The 20,322-nt window shown below is 36.4% G+C and overlaps 2 protein-coding genes and 1 long non-coding RNA gene across 4 annotated transcripts in view; 1 reads left to right on the top strand and 2 right to left on the bottom strand.

Moving 5' to 3' along the window:
* LOC127243868 (uncharacterized) overlaps positions 1–12,756 on the bottom strand; it is a 51,848-nt gene extending 39,092 nt beyond the window's left edge. The window contains exon 1 of the long non-coding RNA XR_007837041.1: positions 12,640–12,756. This is a non-coding gene — a long non-coding RNA (uncharacterized LOC127243868). The remainder of the gene's footprint in view (positions 1–12,639) is intronic.
* Positions 1–16,576, top strand: part of LOC127243865 (uncharacterized) — a 56,610-nt gene extending 40,034 nt beyond the window's left edge. Inside the window, exons 1-8 of one of the 2 annotated variants that reach the window (XM_051264083.1) lie at positions 11,635–11,795; positions 12,150–12,173; positions 13,337–13,442; positions 13,592–13,660; positions 14,346–14,842; positions 15,580–15,841; positions 15,954–16,162; positions 16,262–16,576. In XM_051264083.1, coding sequence (XP_051120040.1) covers positions 11,791–11,795; positions 12,150–12,173; positions 13,337–13,442; positions 13,592–13,660; positions 14,346–14,842; positions 15,580–15,841; positions 15,954–16,162; positions 16,262–16,328 — 1,239 coding nt within the window. In that variant the 5' untranslated portion in view covers positions 11,635–11,790 and the 3' untranslated portion in view covers positions 16,329–16,576. Of the gene's footprint in view, positions 1–11,634; positions 11,796–12,149; positions 12,174–13,336; positions 13,443–13,591; positions 13,661–14,345; positions 14,843–15,579; positions 15,842–15,953; positions 16,163–16,261 lie in introns of those variants that run through there. The other variant, XM_051264084.1, reaches the window with a different exon arrangement.
* A 1,545-nt stretch (positions 16,577–18,121) lies between these two features.
* LOC127243867 (senescence-specific cysteine protease SAG39-like) lies at positions 18,122–19,909 on the bottom strand. Its single transcript, XM_051264087.1, has 2 exons — positions 19,474–19,909; positions 18,122–18,713 (listed from the first exon to the last, which is right to left on the bottom strand). Exons 1-2 carry the CDS (start codon positions 19,907–19,909, stop codon positions 18,124–18,126), a joined length of 1,026 nt encoding a protein of 341 aa, XP_051120044.1. The 3' UTR covers positions 18,122–18,123.
* Between the last annotated feature and the right edge of the window lie 413 nt (positions 19,910–20,322).

The raw sequence follows: 20,322 nt of genomic DNA, 5'->3' as shown, positions 1-20,322 counted from the left end.
TAGGCATAAGAATAATAATCAACCTTTTTCACAGAACCATCAACCGGATATACTTGTATGTCTCTAGATAATTGGGGACAATCTGAAGACCCATCTTGCCATATAATTGATATATCATCAACCCGTGGAAGATTATACACTCTTCGATCTAATCGATTGGAGGTTTTTAGAAATATTTTATAGTTATCAAGACAAGGCATTGTATACAATTGACGGAATAAACTTGCATAAGGGTTCAGATGAGACAACTCAATCAAGATTGTAACAATAGATGGATGTAAAGTAGGGTAATTACTCAAACGTGTGGCAAGCTCTTGTGTAGGATCATAGTAATAAAGTTGTAGGTTTCTCGGTACATTTGTTGAGGGGAGTAATGAGTTAATGAAATGGTGAATTGTATTGTTAACACGAAATATATATAAGTTGTGATCATTATTACATAAAGATACGTCATAGTGAACTCCTAATGTAGAGAAAGCAAAAGAGTTATTATAAGTTCTAACATAGGTACGAAAATGAGATGATAGTTCATGGCGATTAAGGAAAAGGTCTTGCAAAGGAGGTGGCATGTCCAATAGCGGTAAGGAAAACTTCCCACCAGCACAACATAGGGTTTTATGCTCACGGTGGAATAATAATGCACCACAGTAACGACATTTTGTCGGTTGGGGTGCTACCCAAGGCGACACATAAATGGTAGACAATCGTAGTAGTGGAGAGCATGCTGGCAAGATGAGTAAAGTTTCAATAGATACGAAGATACATAATAAATTAAGTAAAGTAACAACATTTAAAAATTTAATAAACTAAAAACCGAAAGTAGAAGACAGAATGTGCATACATGTTTGGTTAACCGGCTGACTATTACTTGTTTGGTTAGCTGATCGGCGATCACATATTTATTGCCGACGTCTAATACATTGCAATGACTGAGATTGTGTCATGGGCTGTAAAAAGTAGTTGTAGGTAGAAAACAAATAAATAATAAGAATTTGAGAAAAGAAAAAGACACAAAACGAAAAAAAAAAGTAAATAAGAAGCTTACTTATGCCCGACAAAGTAAATATAAATTGATAACAACATACAAGTTTTAGTACCCAAATCAACTAATACATTAGCTTTACTTTTAAAGTCAACTATAGAAAATTAGTAAACATGTTTAATCCATTTTTTTCGTGGTAAAAACAAAACTTTCTCAAATAATTCAATAACAATGAGATATAAAGATAATTTCTTTTCACTATAAAATTTAACTGGGGAAAAACAAGCATGTTTAAACAAAAAATATACTTTTTTTTGCACAAGATTACTCTATGTTTTGACCATTTCTTCCACAATCAAGAGCCCTGAATATGAAAATCAGAAATAACAAAGAGCAAATTTATCAACGCTACTGCCGAAGAAGTCGTAAAAATAAATATGCTACTCTAAGTCAAATAGTTTACATAGAATGCAATTTATAAGGTCAGAGAGCAATTCTTAGGGCCATTTGCATCATAACATATTGAAATATGACATCATAGTCCAGAAAAAATAGAACCAATTCTACCGTAAGCCTCGTATTCCAGCTGCCCGAAAGATCATGCAATAAGTTGTGGCTCTTTTTCTTCCCAAATTCAGTGGGTAAGAATTAAAACGTTGACAAAACAGAATAAAAATAGCCCTTCTTTTAAAAGACGCAAAAAATAGCAGTAACTAAATTCTACGGAAGCAAAAACGGGACAAAACTTAAACTAAAAGTGGTTGAGGCAGAGATCTGTACTTTCGATGGAGAATCAAAATCGCGCTTCCGGTTCACAACAACACAGATTACACACGGGAAAGCCCAACTGTTTAGGAAAACTACATTGTGATGAAGATGATGATACAGAAAGGCGTGGCTCGACGCCAAGAACGGCGGCCTGACCTGCGATTTCAGGAGGTAAGCGGAAGAGCAGAGCGAGTGGGTGTGTGAATAGACAGTTGTGAAGGGGTTGTCGATAAGCAAATCAGTACAGAGGTAGGTTGAAGGGCTAAATTAATATTTTCAAAATAAGGGGCAGGATAGACTTTTCAAGCGACACATCCGTACAAGCTCGTATTTTGAAGCTAGTACAAACGGACGGGAAATTGTTATTTTGGAAATGAAGGACATGATAGACTTTTCAAGTGGCTGTTCCGTACAATCTGGTGTGTGGCCTCAGGTTGTTTGGTCTAGTCGGTTGGTCTGGTTGGTTGTTTTCGGTCGGATTGTCAGGTGAGATGCTTAGCCGTCGGATAGGCAGGCCGGAAGGTACTCCGTCGGTTTCTTCTTGGTTCACGGGTCAGGGTCGGTTGTTTAGTCTGGTCGGTTGAACCTCATTCGGATGGTATGCGGTCGGGCAGACAGGTCTGATCGTCAGCAGGTCGGACAGGCAGGTGTGATATGCTGCAGTCAGATAAAGTAGCTCTGCTGGTCTGCGGTCAGATATACAAGTCAGTTGGTCGGGATGCAGATAAACAGGTCGCTTGGTGAAGGGGTTTGACAGCGTTTCATCTTGGTGTGGTTGGTTGTTTTCGGTCGGATTGTCAGGTGAGATGCTTAGCCGTCGGATAGGCAGGCCGGAAGGTCCTCGGTCGGTTTCTTCTTGGTTCACGGGTCAGGGTCGGTTGTTTAGTCTGGTCGGTTGAACCTCATTCGGATGGTATGCGGTCGGGCAGACAGGTCTGATCGTCAGCAGGTCGGACAGGGAGGTGTGATAGTCTGCAGTCAGATAAAGTATCTCTGCTGGTCTGCGGTCAGATATACAAGTCAGTTGGTCGGGAGGCAGATAAACAGGTCGCTTGGTGAAGGGGTTTGACAGCGTTTCATCTTGGTGTGGTTGGTTGTTTTCGGTCGGATTGTCAGGTGAGATGCTTAGCAGTCGGATAGGCAGGCCGGAAGGTCCTCGGTCGGTTTCTTCTTGGTTCACGGGTCAGGGTCGGTAGATTAATATGGTCGGTTGAACCTCATTCGGATGGTATGCGGTCGGGCAGACAGGTCTGATGGTCAGCAGGTCGGACAGGCAGGTGTGATTAAGGGCTAAATTTTCATTTTCTAAATGATGGACAGGATAGACTTTTGAAGTGGCAGGCAGGCCGGAAGGTACTCCGTCGGTTTCTTCTTGGTTCACGGGTCAGGGTCGGTTGTTTAGTCTGGTCGGTTGATGTAACCGACCAGACGACGTTTCAAAGCGTTTCGTCTTGGGCGGTTGACGGCGGTTGCTGGCGACGGTTGATCAGGTTGTTTGGTCTAGTCGGTTGGTCTGGTTGGTTGTTTTCGGTCGGATTGTCAGGTGAGATGCTTAGCCGTCGGATAGGCAGGCCGGAAGGTACTCCGTCGGTTTCTTCTTGGTTCACGGGTCAGGGTCGGTTGTTTAGTCTGGTCGGTTGAACCTCATTTGGATGGTATGCGGTCGGGCAGACAGGTCTGATCGTCAGCAGGTCGGACAGGGAGGTGTGATAGTCTGCAGTCAGATAAAGTAGCTCTGCTGGTGTGCGGTCAGATATACAAGTCAGTTGGTCGGGAGGCAGATAAACAGGTCGCTTGGTGAAGGGGTTTGACAGCGTTTCATCTTGGTGTGGTTGGTTGTTTTCGGTCGGATTGTCAGGTGAGATGCTTAGCAGTCGGATAGGCAGGCCGGAAGGTCCTCGGTCGGTTTCTTCTTGGTTCACGGGTCAGGGTCGGTAGATTAATATGGTCGGTTGAACCTCATTCGGATGCTATGCGGTCGGGCAGACAGGTCTGATGGTCAGCAGGTCGGACAGGCAGTTATTAGGGTGTGTTTGTTTTGTGTTTTGATATTTTTATGTAAAAAATAAAAATTATATAAGTAATATTAAAATAAAAAAAGTGTGTAATATATTAATATTTTTTTGAAAAATGTATTAAAAATTTTTGTTAAAAGAAAGTAGCCTAAATATCTACCAATTCTCGTACCAAACAATATCAAGCTTTTATTTATTTATTTATTTTTGTGTCTGGGCTAGATTCCGGCCCATCCTCATTTTTTGCCTGCTCAATTGAATGTACATATTGGGCCACGATAAGGCCCAATACACGATATTGGGCCGCTTTAGGTACAATTAATTCTTAAAAGGCCCAATCGCCCCAGTAGGACATATATAATGACAGAATCACGTTTCACTCGAATTAGGATTAGGGTTTCTGCGTTTCGTGCCGGCGGGACAGAGACGACGTTGCCATGGGGAGAAGTAAGCTTCGATTCTGTTGTATTCGATTTGTAAAATCATGCATGTATTTTAAATTAAGCGTTTGTTGTAAGATTTGTTCGTGATTTTTACTTTGCTCTACGCGCGGCGTTAAGTTTTTGTAATTTTTGTTCCCGGTGGAGAAGGATGCTTCTTAAATTGTTCTGGATGATGTTTTGTAATTTTACCTGATTTGTTCTTTGTTTGTGTAGACACGAAAAAAACTCACGTACAGACGTTTTGAAAATAAAAAATCTAAATCCTTAAATATTACTTGAAAAGACGTTTTGGAACCGTCGCCAGCAACCGCCGTCAACCGCTCAAAACGAAACGCTTTGAAACGTCGTCTGGTCGGTTACATCAACCAATGGAATATCACTCTCTAATAATCCTAACGCGACGCATGCATTTCTAAATGAATCATGTATAACACCATCAACTGTTCTTAAGTCCTCGTATGATACAGGAGCACGACGGTACTGCAAAAGAAGGCGAAGAAAATATCTTTCTTGGTCAGTTGGCCTTGTCGGTTGGGGTGCTACCCAAGGCGACACATAAATGGCAGACAATCGTAGTAGTGGAGAGCATGCTGGCAAGATGAGTAAAGTTTCAATAGATACAAAGATACATAATAAATTAAGTAAAGTAACAACATTTAAAAATTTAATAAACTAAAAACCGAAAGTAGAAGACATAATGTGCATACATGTTTGGTTAACCGGCTGACTATTAGTTGTTTGGTTAGCTGATCGGCCATGTTTGTTGCCGACGTCTAATACATTGCAATGACTGAGATTGTGTCATGGGCTGTAAAAAGTAGTTGTAGGTAGAAAACAAATAAATAATAAGAATTTGAGAAAAGTAAAAGACACAAAAAGAAAAAAAAAAAAGTAAATAAGAAGGTTACTTATGCCCGACAAAGTAAATATAAATTGATAACAACATACAAGTTTTAATACCCAAATCAACTAATACATTAGCTTTACTTTTAAAGTCAACTATAGAAAATTAGTAAACATGTTTAATCCATTTTTTTCGTGGTAAAAACAAAACTTTCTCAAATAATTCAATAACAATGAGATATAAAGATAATTTCTTTTCACTATAAAATTTAATTGGGGAAAAACAAGCATGTTTAAACAGAAAATATACCTTTTTTTTGCACAAGATTACTCTATGTTTTGACCATTTCTTCCACAATCAAGAGCCCTGAATATGAAAATCAGAAATAACAAAGAGCAAATTTATCAACGCTATTGCCGAAGAAGTCGTAAAAATAAATATGCTACTCTAAGTCAAATAGTTTACATAGAATGCAATTTATAAGGTCAGAGAGCAATTCTTAGGGCCATTTGCATCATAACATATTGAAATATGACATCATAGTCCAGAAAAAATAGAACCAATTCTACCGTAAGCCTCGTATTCCAGCTGCCCGAAAGATCATGCAATAAGTTGTGGCTCTTTTTCTTCCCAAATTCAGTGGGTAAGAATTAAAACGTTGACAAAACAGAATAAAAATAGCCCTTCTTTTAAAAGACGCCAACAAAGCAGTAAGTAAATTCTACGGAAGCAAAAACGAGTCAAAACTTACACTAAAAGTGGTTGAGGCAGAGATCTGTACTTTCGATGGCGAATCAAAATTGCGCTTCCGGTTCACAACAACACAGATTACACACGGGAAAGCCCAACTGTTTAGGAAAACTACATTGTGATGAAGATGATGATACAGAAAGGCGTGGCTGGACGCCAAGAACGGCGGCCTGACCTGCGATTTCAGGAGGTAAGCGGAAGAGCAGAGCAAGTGGGTGTGTGAATAGACAGTTGTGAAGGGGTTGTCGATAAGCAAATCAGTACAGAGGTAGGTTGAAGGGCTAAATTGTTATTTTCGAAATAAGGGGCAGGATAGACATTTCAAGTGACACATCCGTACAAGCTCGTCTTTTGAAGCTAGTACAAACGGACGGGAAATTGTTATTTTGGAAATGAAGGACAGGAATAATAATAATAATAAAAATAATAATAATAATAATAAAAATAATGGTAGCAGGGTCTTGAACGAAGGTAGGACCTGAAGTCGGGCAGAAAAGTAGAAAAATTTGCGCTCAGGTCGGGAAGTCCTCAGGTCGGGAGGTCCTCAAGACGGAAAGTGGTCAGGTCGGGAAGTCCTCAGGTCGGGACGTCCTCAAGACGGAAAGTGGTCAGGTCGAGAAGTCCTCAGGTCGGGAAGTCCTCAAGACAGAAAGTGGTCAGGACGGGAAGTCCTTAGGTCGGGAAGTCCTCAGGTCGGGAGGTCGTCAAGACGAAAAGTGATCAGGTCGGGAAGTCCTTAGGTCGGGAAGTCTGCAGGTCTGATGGTCAGCAGGTCGGACAGACAGGTTTGATGGTCAGCAGGTCGGATAAAGTAGGTCGGCTGGTCTAGCAATTGGTCTCTGGAATGGTCGGTCGGGCAAGTTGAGTTCGGGAACTGATGGAAGCATCTGGCGAGACGGTGCAAGGCACGTGTCAATAAAGGAGGAATTAGAGATTCCTAATCTCATGCGCTAAATAATCAAATTTAAGGATATTTTCCATATCTTTGAATTTTACTTTTTGTCTGTTGAAAAAATACATCAACACTTTATTTTCAGATTTTACTTTTTATTGTTGAAAAATTGCATCAACACCAATAAAAAATAAAATAGAGGAGAATGTAGATGAAATGTTTGAGATAAGAAGGGTGACCCTGCATCTCTTTATGAGTTTTGAAATGTAAAAAATAACAAGGATATTTCAACTTTGATAATTGTTACGCACAAAAAATAATAATAATAATAAAAATAAGGATAGCAGGATCTTAAAGGAAGATAGACACGAAGTCGGGTGGAAAAGAAAAAAAATTTGCGCTCAGGTCGGTTGGTCCTCGATCGGATGGTCAGGTGCGTTGGTTAGCAGTCGGATAGGCAGGTCGGAAGATCCTCGGTCGGTTGGTCTGGTCGGTTGGTCCTCGGTCGGATGATCAGGTCAGTTGATTAGCGGTCGGATTGGCAGGTCGGAAGGTCCTCGGTCGGTTGGTATGGTCGGTTGGTCCTCAGTCGGATCGTTAGTGATCGGACAGACAGGTCTGATGGTCAGCAGGTCGGACAAATAAATCTTTCTTTGGTACCTATAATTATTAATTTTATACCCATGTTGTATGCTATTGTATATTTTATTTGTTTGAAGATACTATGGTTTGGTTGATATGTACTACAAATACTCATGTATGAACATTGGTATTTCTTATGCTAGTATATTGGATGTTCATAAAATCTTATTTTCTGCAGTTGTGTCTGTCGAAAATGATGAAAATTAGAAATTATTTTGCTGGATTTTAAGGTATGTTCTTTATGTTGATGGTCGATATAATTAAAAAGACTAATGTTTTTTCAGATAGACACTTGGAATTTCTAAAATCTATTATCACTGTATTTTCTGAAGCCCACCACGCATACTGTCTTCGGCATTTAATGAACGACTTTCGCACACAGGTATGTGTAGAATATATGTTTAATTTATTATGATAAATGCAACAAGTTAATTATATTTCGTATAGGTAATGCAGAGATATCTTATGCACCATATTTCGTTCGTTTTCAACAAAGTTGTTTACGCACCTCTGCGGAAGGATTTTGGGCAGCATATAATATATGTTGTGGAGGCTATGCCACTTGCTCGAAACTTTATTGCATAATTGCAACCATCCAAGAAACGATAGATGTGATGCAGAACAACCCGCAGGAAAGATAATTTCTCGTACAATATCTGTCCAACTAGGCCGGCAAAAAAAGACGGTTTGAATCACATTAGGTGAAAAAATCTAAAAATATAGTAGTGGTGGTCGCCTAGGATATAACCGACAAAGTTATAAGGAGGCTTTATCTTAGGTATTTTTTATTTCTCATCATATGACTGGAATTTTTTTTTTTTTTTTATGATTGTGCATTGAACGGATATCTTTGTATGAGACCACTATTGAATGATTTCAAATTTAGATGACATTCCTTTTATATTTTTCGGTATACACAACTAATATGTGGGAGTATGTATCATTACAAATTAATTTCAAATTAGTTATATCCATGAGTATGTGAATTCACAACAAAAGTATATTACAAATTATTGTAGTTGTATAAAATATGAGCAATGTTAACAATTATCAACGACGAAAATACACTAGATATGAAGCTTGGTTAATTAAATTCAGCATAATACCTAAGGTCTTTTGTGTCCCCAAAGTACTTCTTATAGTATAATATGACCCACAATGTGTTTTCATCATTTATCTCAAATTACATTAACATTGAATCACGTCTAGGTATTTAATTTTTGAACAGAATTGTTATAGTGACAATACGGGTATTCTATGAAGTTTAAAAAGTATATTCGTTAATACCAGAGGTATGCATAGTACGAGTAAGTTGGTGTATCTTTGTGTATGAAAGTATTCATATTCATGCATAGGTATTATTAATGTGAACACGGGTATTCAACCAACAGGGCCAAAATTTATCAATGATGTTGAATCAAATAACTATGAGTTAATTTATCATATCCACTTTTTGGACAGTGAGTGTGCAGTAAGAAATACTTCCGAGACGACATACAATGAACCTATCCATACATTCAATAGTGGATGAAGAATGTCACTTATAATAGATATGAAATAAAATATGTTGAGGTGACCCATGGTAATAGATATATTGAAGTCACTGCATAACTGATGACCTCATACGTTCTTTGTAACATGATTTTCCATCTAAGCATTTCTGAGAGTGAGAAGTAACACCAAACGAAAGTAAATAAACTGGAATGGATCGAAAATATTATTAGTGAAACATATTGGTCTTTCTCATATTGTAGGGAACATATTATTAATGTGGATTTGTCATCGGTCCATCGGAGCTTCAAAACAATTTGGTGAGTACACATCTTCTGACTGTATGTCGATTGCGGATAAAGCTACTTAGAGATCATATTCCTTCGTACGAGTGGATTAGTTCAGAGGTATATAAATTCGAAATAAAGGTACAAATATCATCATTTGGGGTATATGGTATTCGCTTAGGGTTTTGTCGACATCCAATTCTAGAATTTATCCAACTGAAGTATATTATTTAATTTTTTTGGTACATGTTCTCTTCCAATACATTTTTGCATGTGATTTGGGTGTCCAAGTAATATACAGAGATATATATTAGAAAATTTGGATTACCTATCATGTATACAGACGTATAAATGACTATAATGTAAGTACATATAAACAATCTCTTAAAATATCATGCGTTAGTTTAAAAAATAATACAAACGGCTAAGTACCCTCTACCTGACCATAAATCTAAGTTATTCATCAATCTGATTGTAACAAATCACATTCCAAACATTCAAATTGAATTAGAAAGACCCTATGGTGCCACTGCTAAAATTCTTGCAGCAATTTTAGTCCAACAAGCCTTGACATCATCGAATTCGAACACCCAGTTGCCTGGTGGATAATCTAAAGTGTAACTCTCAATGTACGTGTACACAAGTAGCCCACAATCGAAACTCTCACATTGACATCTGTAACGGTCTCTTTACTTCGCCATTTATAAAAACTCCTCCACATAACCAAACGGTGTGAGTTGCAAAGCTTTCAGTTGTTTGTTGTTCATTCCAACTTTAAATTTAACCATCTTAGTATAGAAGAAATGTATAGAAAATCTGGAGATACGTTCTTTGTATTTTTTTTTTATCTGTCATCATTTCAAACAAAAATATGTGTTTATGAGTATACCCAACACAAACACAAGTTTATGGCATAACTACGAAGGTAAGTAATATTCTATTTGAGACATATTAATTAACAATCAAGTCACTCCAAAGACAATGGGAGACACTTGTAAACAATATAAAGAACAAACAAAATTTTTACTAATGAATAAAACTGGATACATCTATAACCAATCCCATGACAGAGACATCACCCAATACCTTTGTACTTAGAAAATCTTCCGAAAAGATACAATTTGCCTATGGTATTTGAAAAAAAAACAAGGAGCACCATCCGCCTCATGTCTTAATTATTTTACTATAAATATAAACTTAGAAAAATACACATGAAGGTACTTCTAAAGACAACAAGATCATTTATAATTTCAAATACATCAAAATAACTCATATTCGACTCGATACAATGTTAAAGTAAAATGACTCATTACCGAAACTTGTACAAATTCAACCGACGCACAAAAATAAAATAAATCTAAGTACAACATGAACTCAAAAACTTAATCATACAAAAATCATAAACTTTAACTTACTCTTTTCAAACTATGTTTTGAAGTGGAGGTTTTTTTCACATCTCGAACGAGAATGGAGCTATGGCCAGTGAGTGGAGACTTCCGACGGCGACAAAACTTTCTGCAAGGAGGCTCAATGATTATTACTTTAGCAGGGAGTTTCGACGAAGAGGGGCAACGTGGGGATGATGAGTTTCGAATAAATAACCAAGCCACAATTCGGATGGTGGGTTTTAATAGAGTTTTATTTTGTTTTTTAGTTTAATTTACTTTAACTTATTTCAGTACATATATAAAATTTTTAGGTACATGACTTAACATTTTCTTTATACAGACGGATAATTTTATAGTATGTAATTAGATAATGTAGGTTTATACTAAAATAACATGAGTACATACAATATTCGTTATATTATAAAGTAATTTAAAGATGGACTGAATTTAAATGTGTTATAGGTCAGAGGAATATAAATCAAAATGTCCCTTAAAATTAATCTCGAAATTAGTTTTGATGAAAAGTACGGATGAAGGTATTTGCCAATATTTCCTTGCAAAAAATCAGACGATGAGAGAGAAGGTAGATGAAGAAAGAGGAAAAAGATGAGAAAAATGGCTTGCCAAGGCCTTTCTCGGCACGAAATCCTCTTCCAATCCCATTGATTTTTTTTACCTTAAGAAAAGAGTCATTGCGTGAGTTTTTTTCTTCAGCTTCTTCGAGATTGTCTTGTCGCAGGTGATAAGCTATGGTAATAAAGAGTACTCTATTTGCTCTTACTCATCTTTCCACTTAAAATCTCTTTATTTTTATTTAATTAATAAGCAAATATTTTTATCCATATTAAAAAAACTCATTTTTATAAAATTAATGTTAAAATAAATATATCTATTTTATTTATTCGTATTATATAAATAGGACGAGTAATATTGTTTCATTTTTTTTTTTAATAAATTGATCACACTAGTTTTTTATATAATTTTTTTTTTTATCTTTATTTAATCGGCAATTAAAAGTGGAGCCCACACGAGGATCAGATCGCAATAAGTACGTACTGATAGCCCATATTCCGACACGTGTCCCATGGCTTCACATGTAGTCTCCCTTTCTTTTCTGAACGGTTCCATTATACATTCATATTTTTCCTCATATATATAAAAACCCTTCTCCGATATTCCTCCATTCAGTTTGCACCCATCCGCCCCTCTCCGCCCCCTTTTCCCCTTTTTCCAGTCGCGCGAGTCTCTTCGGACTCTGCCTTCATTTCGATCCCCCTAAAAGCGGTTTATGAGGTAAGCGATAACGATTCTTTAATTTTTGTATTCGATTTTATGTTCCTCTGCCTTTTCTTTTCAATTTCTGCGCTTTTTGGACTCAGATCTGCTGTTTTCTGGTTTTGTTTAGATTTGTAATTGGAGAATTTTATTTGTGTGTTGGTATTTCTGTATCGATTCGGAAATTCGATTTTGATCGGTTCTTTTTGTGCGATTTCTTGTAAAGGGATTGGTGTGTCCAAGGAGGGTTTTTTTAGTTTATTATTATGTATTATGTTTCGCTCGTTTTGGCGATGAATATATTTCCCTCGATCTGGATTGGTTTGCCTTTAGATTCACTAATTTTCGTTTTTTATGTGTTTCTGATTGCAGCTCTAAGGAGAAGCCCACTCTCGGGTAAGTGTCTCTCTCGATTTCCTGGAAAGGGATGGAATCGTAGTTGTTAGCAAATTCGTATGTTTCATGTGCAAGGGATTGTCATATTAATCTCTGTTTTTATTGGATGAATAATACGATCTTGTGGTTTTGTTTTAATTTCAAGCTTCTTCTTTAAATGAATCCCCTCTTTGTTTGGATCTAAGTTTTTAGTTTATGAAACAGTGTTTAATTTTGCCAAAACTAAACAAGATTATATGGTTCAGAGTATATATATATTTCTTGTTAATTTTTCTAATTAACTTATAATGTATAAATTTATGGGATCGTGTGATAAGGTATGGCCGAGATTCATAGTTTAATTGTTAGGTTATAAAGTAAGGGAGTGTTTTAACTGCAATTTGATATGTTTTCGGTAAAGACCTGAATTGTCCCTCCTGTTTAGAACTGCTCTAAAAAGAAAAAGTTCTTAGAAATTTCCCACAACGCTTTTTTTAAAAAAACTTATCAATCTATCCACAACCTTTTCAATATATAAACATATATATAACCATTTTACTTTTTGTATTCCTATTAGAAGCGAAAAAGAAGCATCTGCATGTAGGGCATCGGTATTATTTATAAGTGAAAACTCTTGTAATGTAATTATTGAATAATTAGGAGACTATTGAATTTATATGGAAGAGATAAAAACTTATTTGAAATTTGAATAAAAGCTATTGGGGTTATAAGCTTTTTCTTTTTCCTTTCTTTTTCATATGAAAATATGACCAGCAAAAATGTTCAAGCTTCGTCACTAGGCTAGTTTGGAAGTTTAAAGGAGAAGGGCGTGAAAGGAAAAAATAAATGAAATAAAAGAAAGGGAAGGAAGGAGATAGCTTTTCACCCAAAAATGGATGGAAGCTTTTGTTTGGGTGGAAAGAAGAAAGTTTTCCTTCTAACCAAACCTTTTGTTTTGTCTTTTTCCTTTCTTCTCTTTTCAATTCCTTTTATTTGAATCAAGCATGAAGTTTTAAAGACTCGTCACTTGAGCTTATATTTTAAATGATTTTTACCTAATGAAAATAACATAACTATGGATGGAAATCGTGGGTGGTTAACAGTTCTTAGAGGAATTCATCACTAGCCAGATTTACTCAGCGTTTCTGTTTGAATGTTCTATATTCTCTACTATGTACTTACAGTGGCACGCGGATTAAGACCCGCAAACGGAATATTGCTGCGCCGCTGGACCCTGCGGCATTTTCGGATGCAGTGGTCCAGATTTACTTGGATAATGCTGGTGATCTGGTACTTACAGATTTATTTACATATTATTTTACTTTTGATTTACTTGCATGTTAATTTTCCTTGGTTCCTGCATTGTGTCATCATGCTGTCTGAATGTTTTGTATGCAAGATTTTTAAAATGATATTTGACCTATATGTGTGTCTTACAGGAGCTTGTTGCAAAGAGCATTGAATCTTCAGATCTTAATTTCTCAAGATACGGGGACACCTTTTTTGAGGTAGATTTCTCATTTGATTTTGATCAGACTTAAACTAGAAGCACGATCGTTGCTGTGATGAATCCTATGCTATTTTTTACAAAGTTCTGAAACTTCTTTTTGGTTCGATGTTAATCACCCACCCTTTCATCTTCTATTTTTTCTAAATAGAAGTCATCTTTACTGCCCAAGGGAAGATGCATCACTTGGTCTTGGTTCTTGAGTTATAAATAAATTGCATAAAGTTTATTGTTGTGAGAAAATTTAGAAGAATACCTAGTCGATGCTCTTTCGCAGTTCAAGAACTGCAATAATGATGTTTTACTAGTCATGTGGGTTTAATACTTAAAACACATTATAAGGATAAACTGCATTACTGTTTTTTTACCTTTGTTGCAAGCCTTGTTGCATTTTAAACTTTAAAAGAAGGGAAACTTTCATTGTTTCTCGTTTTCCATTGGACAAGAGTTCATACTGAACTTCAAGTATTTGGGTTGCCCAACTGAAACCAGGAACTTGACATTTTTCTAAGTTTATCTTTGCTGGTTTGAAAATGACGCTATCTTTGATCATAGGTTAATGTTTGTGGTTTGAGAATGACGCTATCTTTGATCATAGGTTAATGTTTTCGTTTTCTATTATTACTTTGATGAATGTTACGGTAACCTGGCTAAGTGGGTTCAAATGTCTTCTCCAATAAATGCAGGTGGTTTTCAGAGGGGGCCGTACACAATCTGGCACTGTCAAACTTGAGGAGGGGGAGCGTCACCCTTACTCCATAATTGACTGTGAGCCTAAGCGGGAAGTTATTCTGCCTTCTGTAATATATATTCAGAAGCTTTTGAGGAGGAAGCCTTTTCTCATAAAGAATCTTGAAAATGTTATGCAAAGATTCCTTCAATCTTTGGAACTTTTCACAGATGATGAAAGGAAGAAGCTTGGTATATTCACAGCACTTGCCTTTTCCCAGAAATTGTCGGGTCTCCAGCCTGAGACGGTGTTCCAACCACTACTCAAAGATAATAACCTTGTTGCCAAAGGGATAGTTCTTTCATTCATCACTGATTTTTTCAAGGAATATCTCATTGATAATAGTCTGGATGACCTCGTTTCAATTTTGAAGCGGGGAAAAATGGAGGACAACCTTCTGGATTTTTTCCCAACTTCTAAGCAGACACCAGAAGCATTATCTGAGCATTTCAAGTAAGTTCCCTCTACTGCTCTAAACCATTAGTTATGTTGGCAAGAATGCAATTGATACTATGTGTGCATGTGTGTATCTTATGAGTGTAGGCTCTATTTGTTTGTGGGCTTTGGGTTTTTATTAATAAAAATTTGGAATTAAAATGGTGGTTTGATTTTTTCCTAAAAAGGAAAATGTCTATTTTTTATGATAGAAAAGGATAGTGAGTGTATTTTTTTTTTTTAATAATGAAAACTTGTGAAACGTACAAGCAAACAGAGCTGGCTCATGACTACACTTTGATACTTTTGATTTTCCTTTTTCAAGTCCCTCCTGCCCCAAACTCTTAGCTTTCTTTTGCATGCAAAAAAAAAAAAAAAAAAAGAAGAGAAAAAGAGAAATAGACATATGCATCCTTTTTTGAAAATTTCAATTTGTGTTATACCTGGTAGAATCAGGTTGCGGCATTTAGGTCTTATAGTGAACAGCCCCCATTATTGTGTTAATCGTGTTTAGATTGCATTGCAATTCATAACTGACCTATAACATTGTGATTTGTGCTATTTAACATCATTGTGTCTCGATGATGATTACATGAAAGTGAAATTCTTATGGATGCGCCACCGTTTATTCGTCTTTGACTAACAGTATTTTGCACTCTATTCTTGATTCATCTCATCCGTAGAAACTGAACCTTGGTTTGGGTACACGTACTTGTTACTGATCTTCGTAAGTTATTTGTGTGATCTCTTCTCAGCAAGGAGGAGCTTAAACCATTGGTTGAGTACTATGAAAAGAAAGTATTTGAGGTTAAGCTTAAGGAAATGAAAACTGCAATAACAACTCAGATATCAGAAGAGGCTGATGTGGCTGAAGTCATAGAAACTGTCAAACAACATGTGAAAGATTCTAAATTTCCGGACATTGAGGTTGTTCGGATTCTATGGGATGTCCTGATGGATGCTGTCCAATGGTCTGGGAAAAATCAGCAGCAAAATGCTAATTCAGCACTTCGCCAGGTTTTATTAAAAAAATCTGCTTAATACATGTACCATCTCGATATCATTCCGACTGATAATTCGCCCGTAAAATCACTGATTCAGAAATTGTTACCTCTTGGATTTTGCTCAGGTAAAATCATGGGCTGAGCTGCTTAATGCCTTCTGCACCAGCGGAAGGCTCCAGCTTGAACTTATGTACAAAGTTCAGGTCCAGTGCTACGAAGATACCAAGCTGATGAAACTATTTCCCGAAATCATTAAGTCGCTCTACGATCAGGATGTGCTTGCCGAAGACACCATTCTTCACTGGTTCCGTAAAGGAACAAACCTCAAGGGCAGGTGTGCTAGCATTTCTTAGATTTTGTTGGTTATTATTTAATATAATTTTACTTTGCTCTCAATCAAGTTTGACATTATTTCTACGCAATGGCTTGACAGGCAAACATTTGTGAAGTCGTTGGAGCCGTTGGTGAAATGGCTAGAGGAGGCTGAGGAAGAAGACTGAGTTGTTATTACTTGTTGCTTTTAACCGCACTTGGATATTGAATTGTTGCGCTATCCTTACCAAATTACTTATGAAGAGTTTTTATTTTAGAGTGTGGGGACAAAATCTTATTAGTTTGTGAAACCGATAAATGTTGAGTGTGCTCGTATGTTTAAACTAAACAGGCGTGTGCTGATCCAATTATTTGCTTGTAGCCGGAGAGTGAAATCGACATGGACATGGTATGCTTGCTCGCTTGTTTGCTTTCAGCATTTGGTATTGATCTTCTTTCCTGTGGTTTAGAATCTTTAAAGCTTTTGGTCACTTTGCCCTGTTGTCTTAGTGAACACTCAGCATTGACTTAGAGATCATGGAAGTTGTTTGGTTGATGATTAGTTTTAATTTGCGTATGAGTAATTATTCCTCAATGCAGGTCCGATTTAACTAGTACGTGTTATGTAGATTGCCGTGCTATTGTTAGTTCATAACCGATGCCATATATGATTGAACTGTGATGTGATTACAATAGCATGGGTTCTGTACGGTTGTCTTCGAGTCGAACTGCACAAGATTTTCAAGTGTTTGTATTCTTGTTCGTTTAAGTATTTGAGCTTGTTTTGTTAAGAAATCTTATTTTACAGAAATCTTATTGTTTGAGTTCGTGTTTGCTTCGAATAAGTTTGTTTGGATTTGTCTTTTAATTTATACATTCATATATATAATATTTCATTTATTTATGTTTTTTTAAGGAATGTTAACAAACAAGATTCAGACTTGTTCCATAACAAATCGAGTTTTATTTATATTGTTTGTCTTGGTTCATTTACGTTTGCCTTGAAAAAACAAATTATTATGGGGGGTGAAATTTGTGGCCGAAATAGGTTTGTTCAATGAATGTGTCTTTTTATGTTGTACTTTCTTTATTTCACATATTTTGTCCATATTTTTTATTTTGGTCGATTTTACATAATTTATGCACTTTAATCACATAAGTTATAATTTTTAAAAATTTTAATTAAATTATTTAGCTATATTAATATTAATTTATAATTATATTTATTATACGATATTTTTTTATTAATACACTTTTTAGTTATTCACTCATTATAGTTTATTTAAATGCAAAACATTAGTATTTTATTTGTTTGTGAATTTGATTTTTGGATTTGAATTTTTTGAATAGTAAAAGTTTGAATTTGAATAATTATTTAATGTGTTATAAATAGATATTGTGTAATATAAAAAACAATGATTTGATTTAATATTTTTAGTGGAAAAAGAACAAAATAGCAAAATTTTTGAAAAATCCACAAAAAAAAAAGGGTTGGTTTGTTTTTTTTTTTTGGTTTGAAGAAAATTTTTTTATGTGAGATATAGGAAATTATGTATATAATATAAAAATAATGAATATTTGGTATATATTAATATTTTTTTTTGGAGAAATATGTTGGATATTTTGTGGCAAACAAAAACACATTATGTTATGCAAGTTTATTTTTATTTTTTAAGAGTAAAACTGTTAAATAAAAATAATATATTATACAATATAAATAGGTATAACACGTAATTTTATTAAAAAAAAAAACTACGTAATATTTAAATGAAATTATGATTTGAATTGATATCTAATAAACAAATTTTAAGCTTAAGGCCATTTTAGATTGGGATTTGTAAGGCAAATTTCCTTCATGCTTACACTGTTAAATTTTGTCGAACATTACAATAATCTTTGTCACAACACAGCATTCTTAGCTCCATATTTATGTCTATATACATACATACATATAAACACTAAAGATAAATATGATCCTTAGATCTAGGCCGTCGGATAAGAAGCCTGCATTGCAATGCCACACAGCCCCTCGGCGGCGTCGACGCCGCGCTGCATCCGAATGTATCCGCTCTCGCCCCAGCTTGTACCCCACGAGTTCTTCACGAGCCAATACTTGGTCCCGTCACTCGTGTTCCCGTATCCGACGGCCGTGACACCATGATCTAGATCAGTTCCACACTGTCCCGTGAACACTCCGCTCGAGTAGAACTGGAAATCGGATCCGCTAGCGTCGATGGCGACGGATACCGGCTGATTCGCCACTGCCTTCCTCAATGACGATTCGCTGTTGGCGGGGACATCCTCGTACCCGGTGATCTTGGCCGCGCTCGAGGATTCCTTCTTGGAGTTGCAAGTGCCGTCCGTTCCTTGGTATGGATAGCTCGATTCGGTCGTTAGGCCGTGGTTTTGGACGATGAACTCGAAGGCGTTGTCCATGAGTCCGCCGTTGCATCCCTCGTCCTTGCTTGTGTCGCAGTCAACGAGCTCTTGCTCGGATAAGGATACGAGCGACTTTGTCTTGAGTTGGTGGATTCCTTCGACGGCCGCGACCGCGGAAAATGCCCAACAACATCCTACGTTTCGAAAAAATTAGAAAAATATTAAAGGGATAGTTTCGGTGCTGAATGATCGGAGAAAATCAACACTATCCTGATTTGTCATACAGTTAACAAATAGACAGACAATATATGCTTTTATTTTACACAATACATATTGTATTATTTGAAAACATATGTTAGTCAGTTCATACTTATAAATATATTGTATAAACATTTTTTTTTTATTATTCAATCAATTGTAAAATATATTATATTTATATTATGACAGAAGATCCTGTGCTGATTCGGCTAACTCAATATAGTGTTAATTTGACTATATTAATATATGTTATAGAGGTGATCAATATAGTTTTATACATATCTTAATAGCATATGTATGTTATAAGATATCATATGTTATTTATAATATAATATATGATGTATTATAAATATGCTGATATATGTATAAATATTGCTGATCACCCTTATAATATATGTTATCCGGTCAAATCAGCATCATGGTAACTTCATCGGATCAACCGTTGATCCCAAACCCTATATTATGTTAACAAAACGTATGCTTGTCTATTATAGTGGTATTGTTAGTACAGTGTAAAATTATAAAATTCAGTATTTTAACCGCCGTCAAATATTAATGTGACGAGCTTATAAGCTAATTAGCTATGCTCATTTATTAGTCGAGTAGTTTGTTAGTTATTACAATCTTGATCTTTAAAATAGCTGAGCTCACGAACAGTTCGTTTTGTTGAATATCAAGACAAGTTATTAAACGTACCGCATTGGCCTTGATCTTTAACACCGGTGACGGCCCCCTTTTTTCTCCAGTCGACGCTCGACGGAACCGCGGTCACGTTCGCATACCTAAACGCCGACGTTTTGGGGCGAGCGGAGGTCTTATATCCGTTGCGCGACTCTTGAAATTCCTTGTTTGTCAAATCCGCGAACTGATTTATCGAAAGCTTGTAGGACGTGGTCGCGGCCTCGTTGACGGATTCGATGTAGTCCACATTGTCCTTGAAAATTCGGAACCTCTTGGCCTTCTCGGCATCGTCTTTATAGGCACGTCCGTACTGCACCATCCATGCCTCGTGCCTCTCCACCATCGATGTCTCGCCGGAGAAGGTCCGGGCCGCCGCGGCCGGTGGCGGCGACATCCCGGAAAGTAGGATTGCTGCTAATATGAGGATGGAAGTGGTAGTCGTGGAAGCCATTGTTAAGTATGTATTGTGTGGGAAAGTTATTTGAATCCATTGCAACAAAGCTTGAGGTATTTATAGAGTAGGGAATAGAGAATTTGCAGGTGAATACAACAGAAGAGAAGTCGTTTTGACGAGGAAGATGATCGATAATTTAACTTATTAATTTGGAATAATGATAATAATAATAATAATAATAATAATAATTCAACATCAATACAATTTGATACCAAAGGTACGTTGTTCCTAATTCAATCTTGTTCGTAGAGCTGTTAAACGAATCAAGTTGTTTTTGAACTCGACTCGGTTCAATTCTATTCGGCTCGGTTAAAGCTCGTTCGCGAATGTTAACGAGCCGAGCCGAACAGCATAAACAGGTCTGTTTGGTTAATGAACGAACCCGAACTTTGTTCGCGAATGTTCGTTTA

Source organism: Andrographis paniculata, unplaced genomic scaffold, assembly GCF_009805555.1.
Source record: "Andrographis paniculata isolate CXL003 unplaced genomic scaffold, ASM980555v1 Contig98END, whole genome shotgun sequence".
Taxonomy (NCBI): Eukaryota; Viridiplantae; Streptophyta; class Magnoliopsida; order Lamiales; family Acanthaceae; genus Andrographis; species Andrographis paniculata.
The sequence above is the reverse complement of the archived record's forward strand: the minus strand, read 5'-3'. Positions and strand labels throughout refer to the sequence as shown.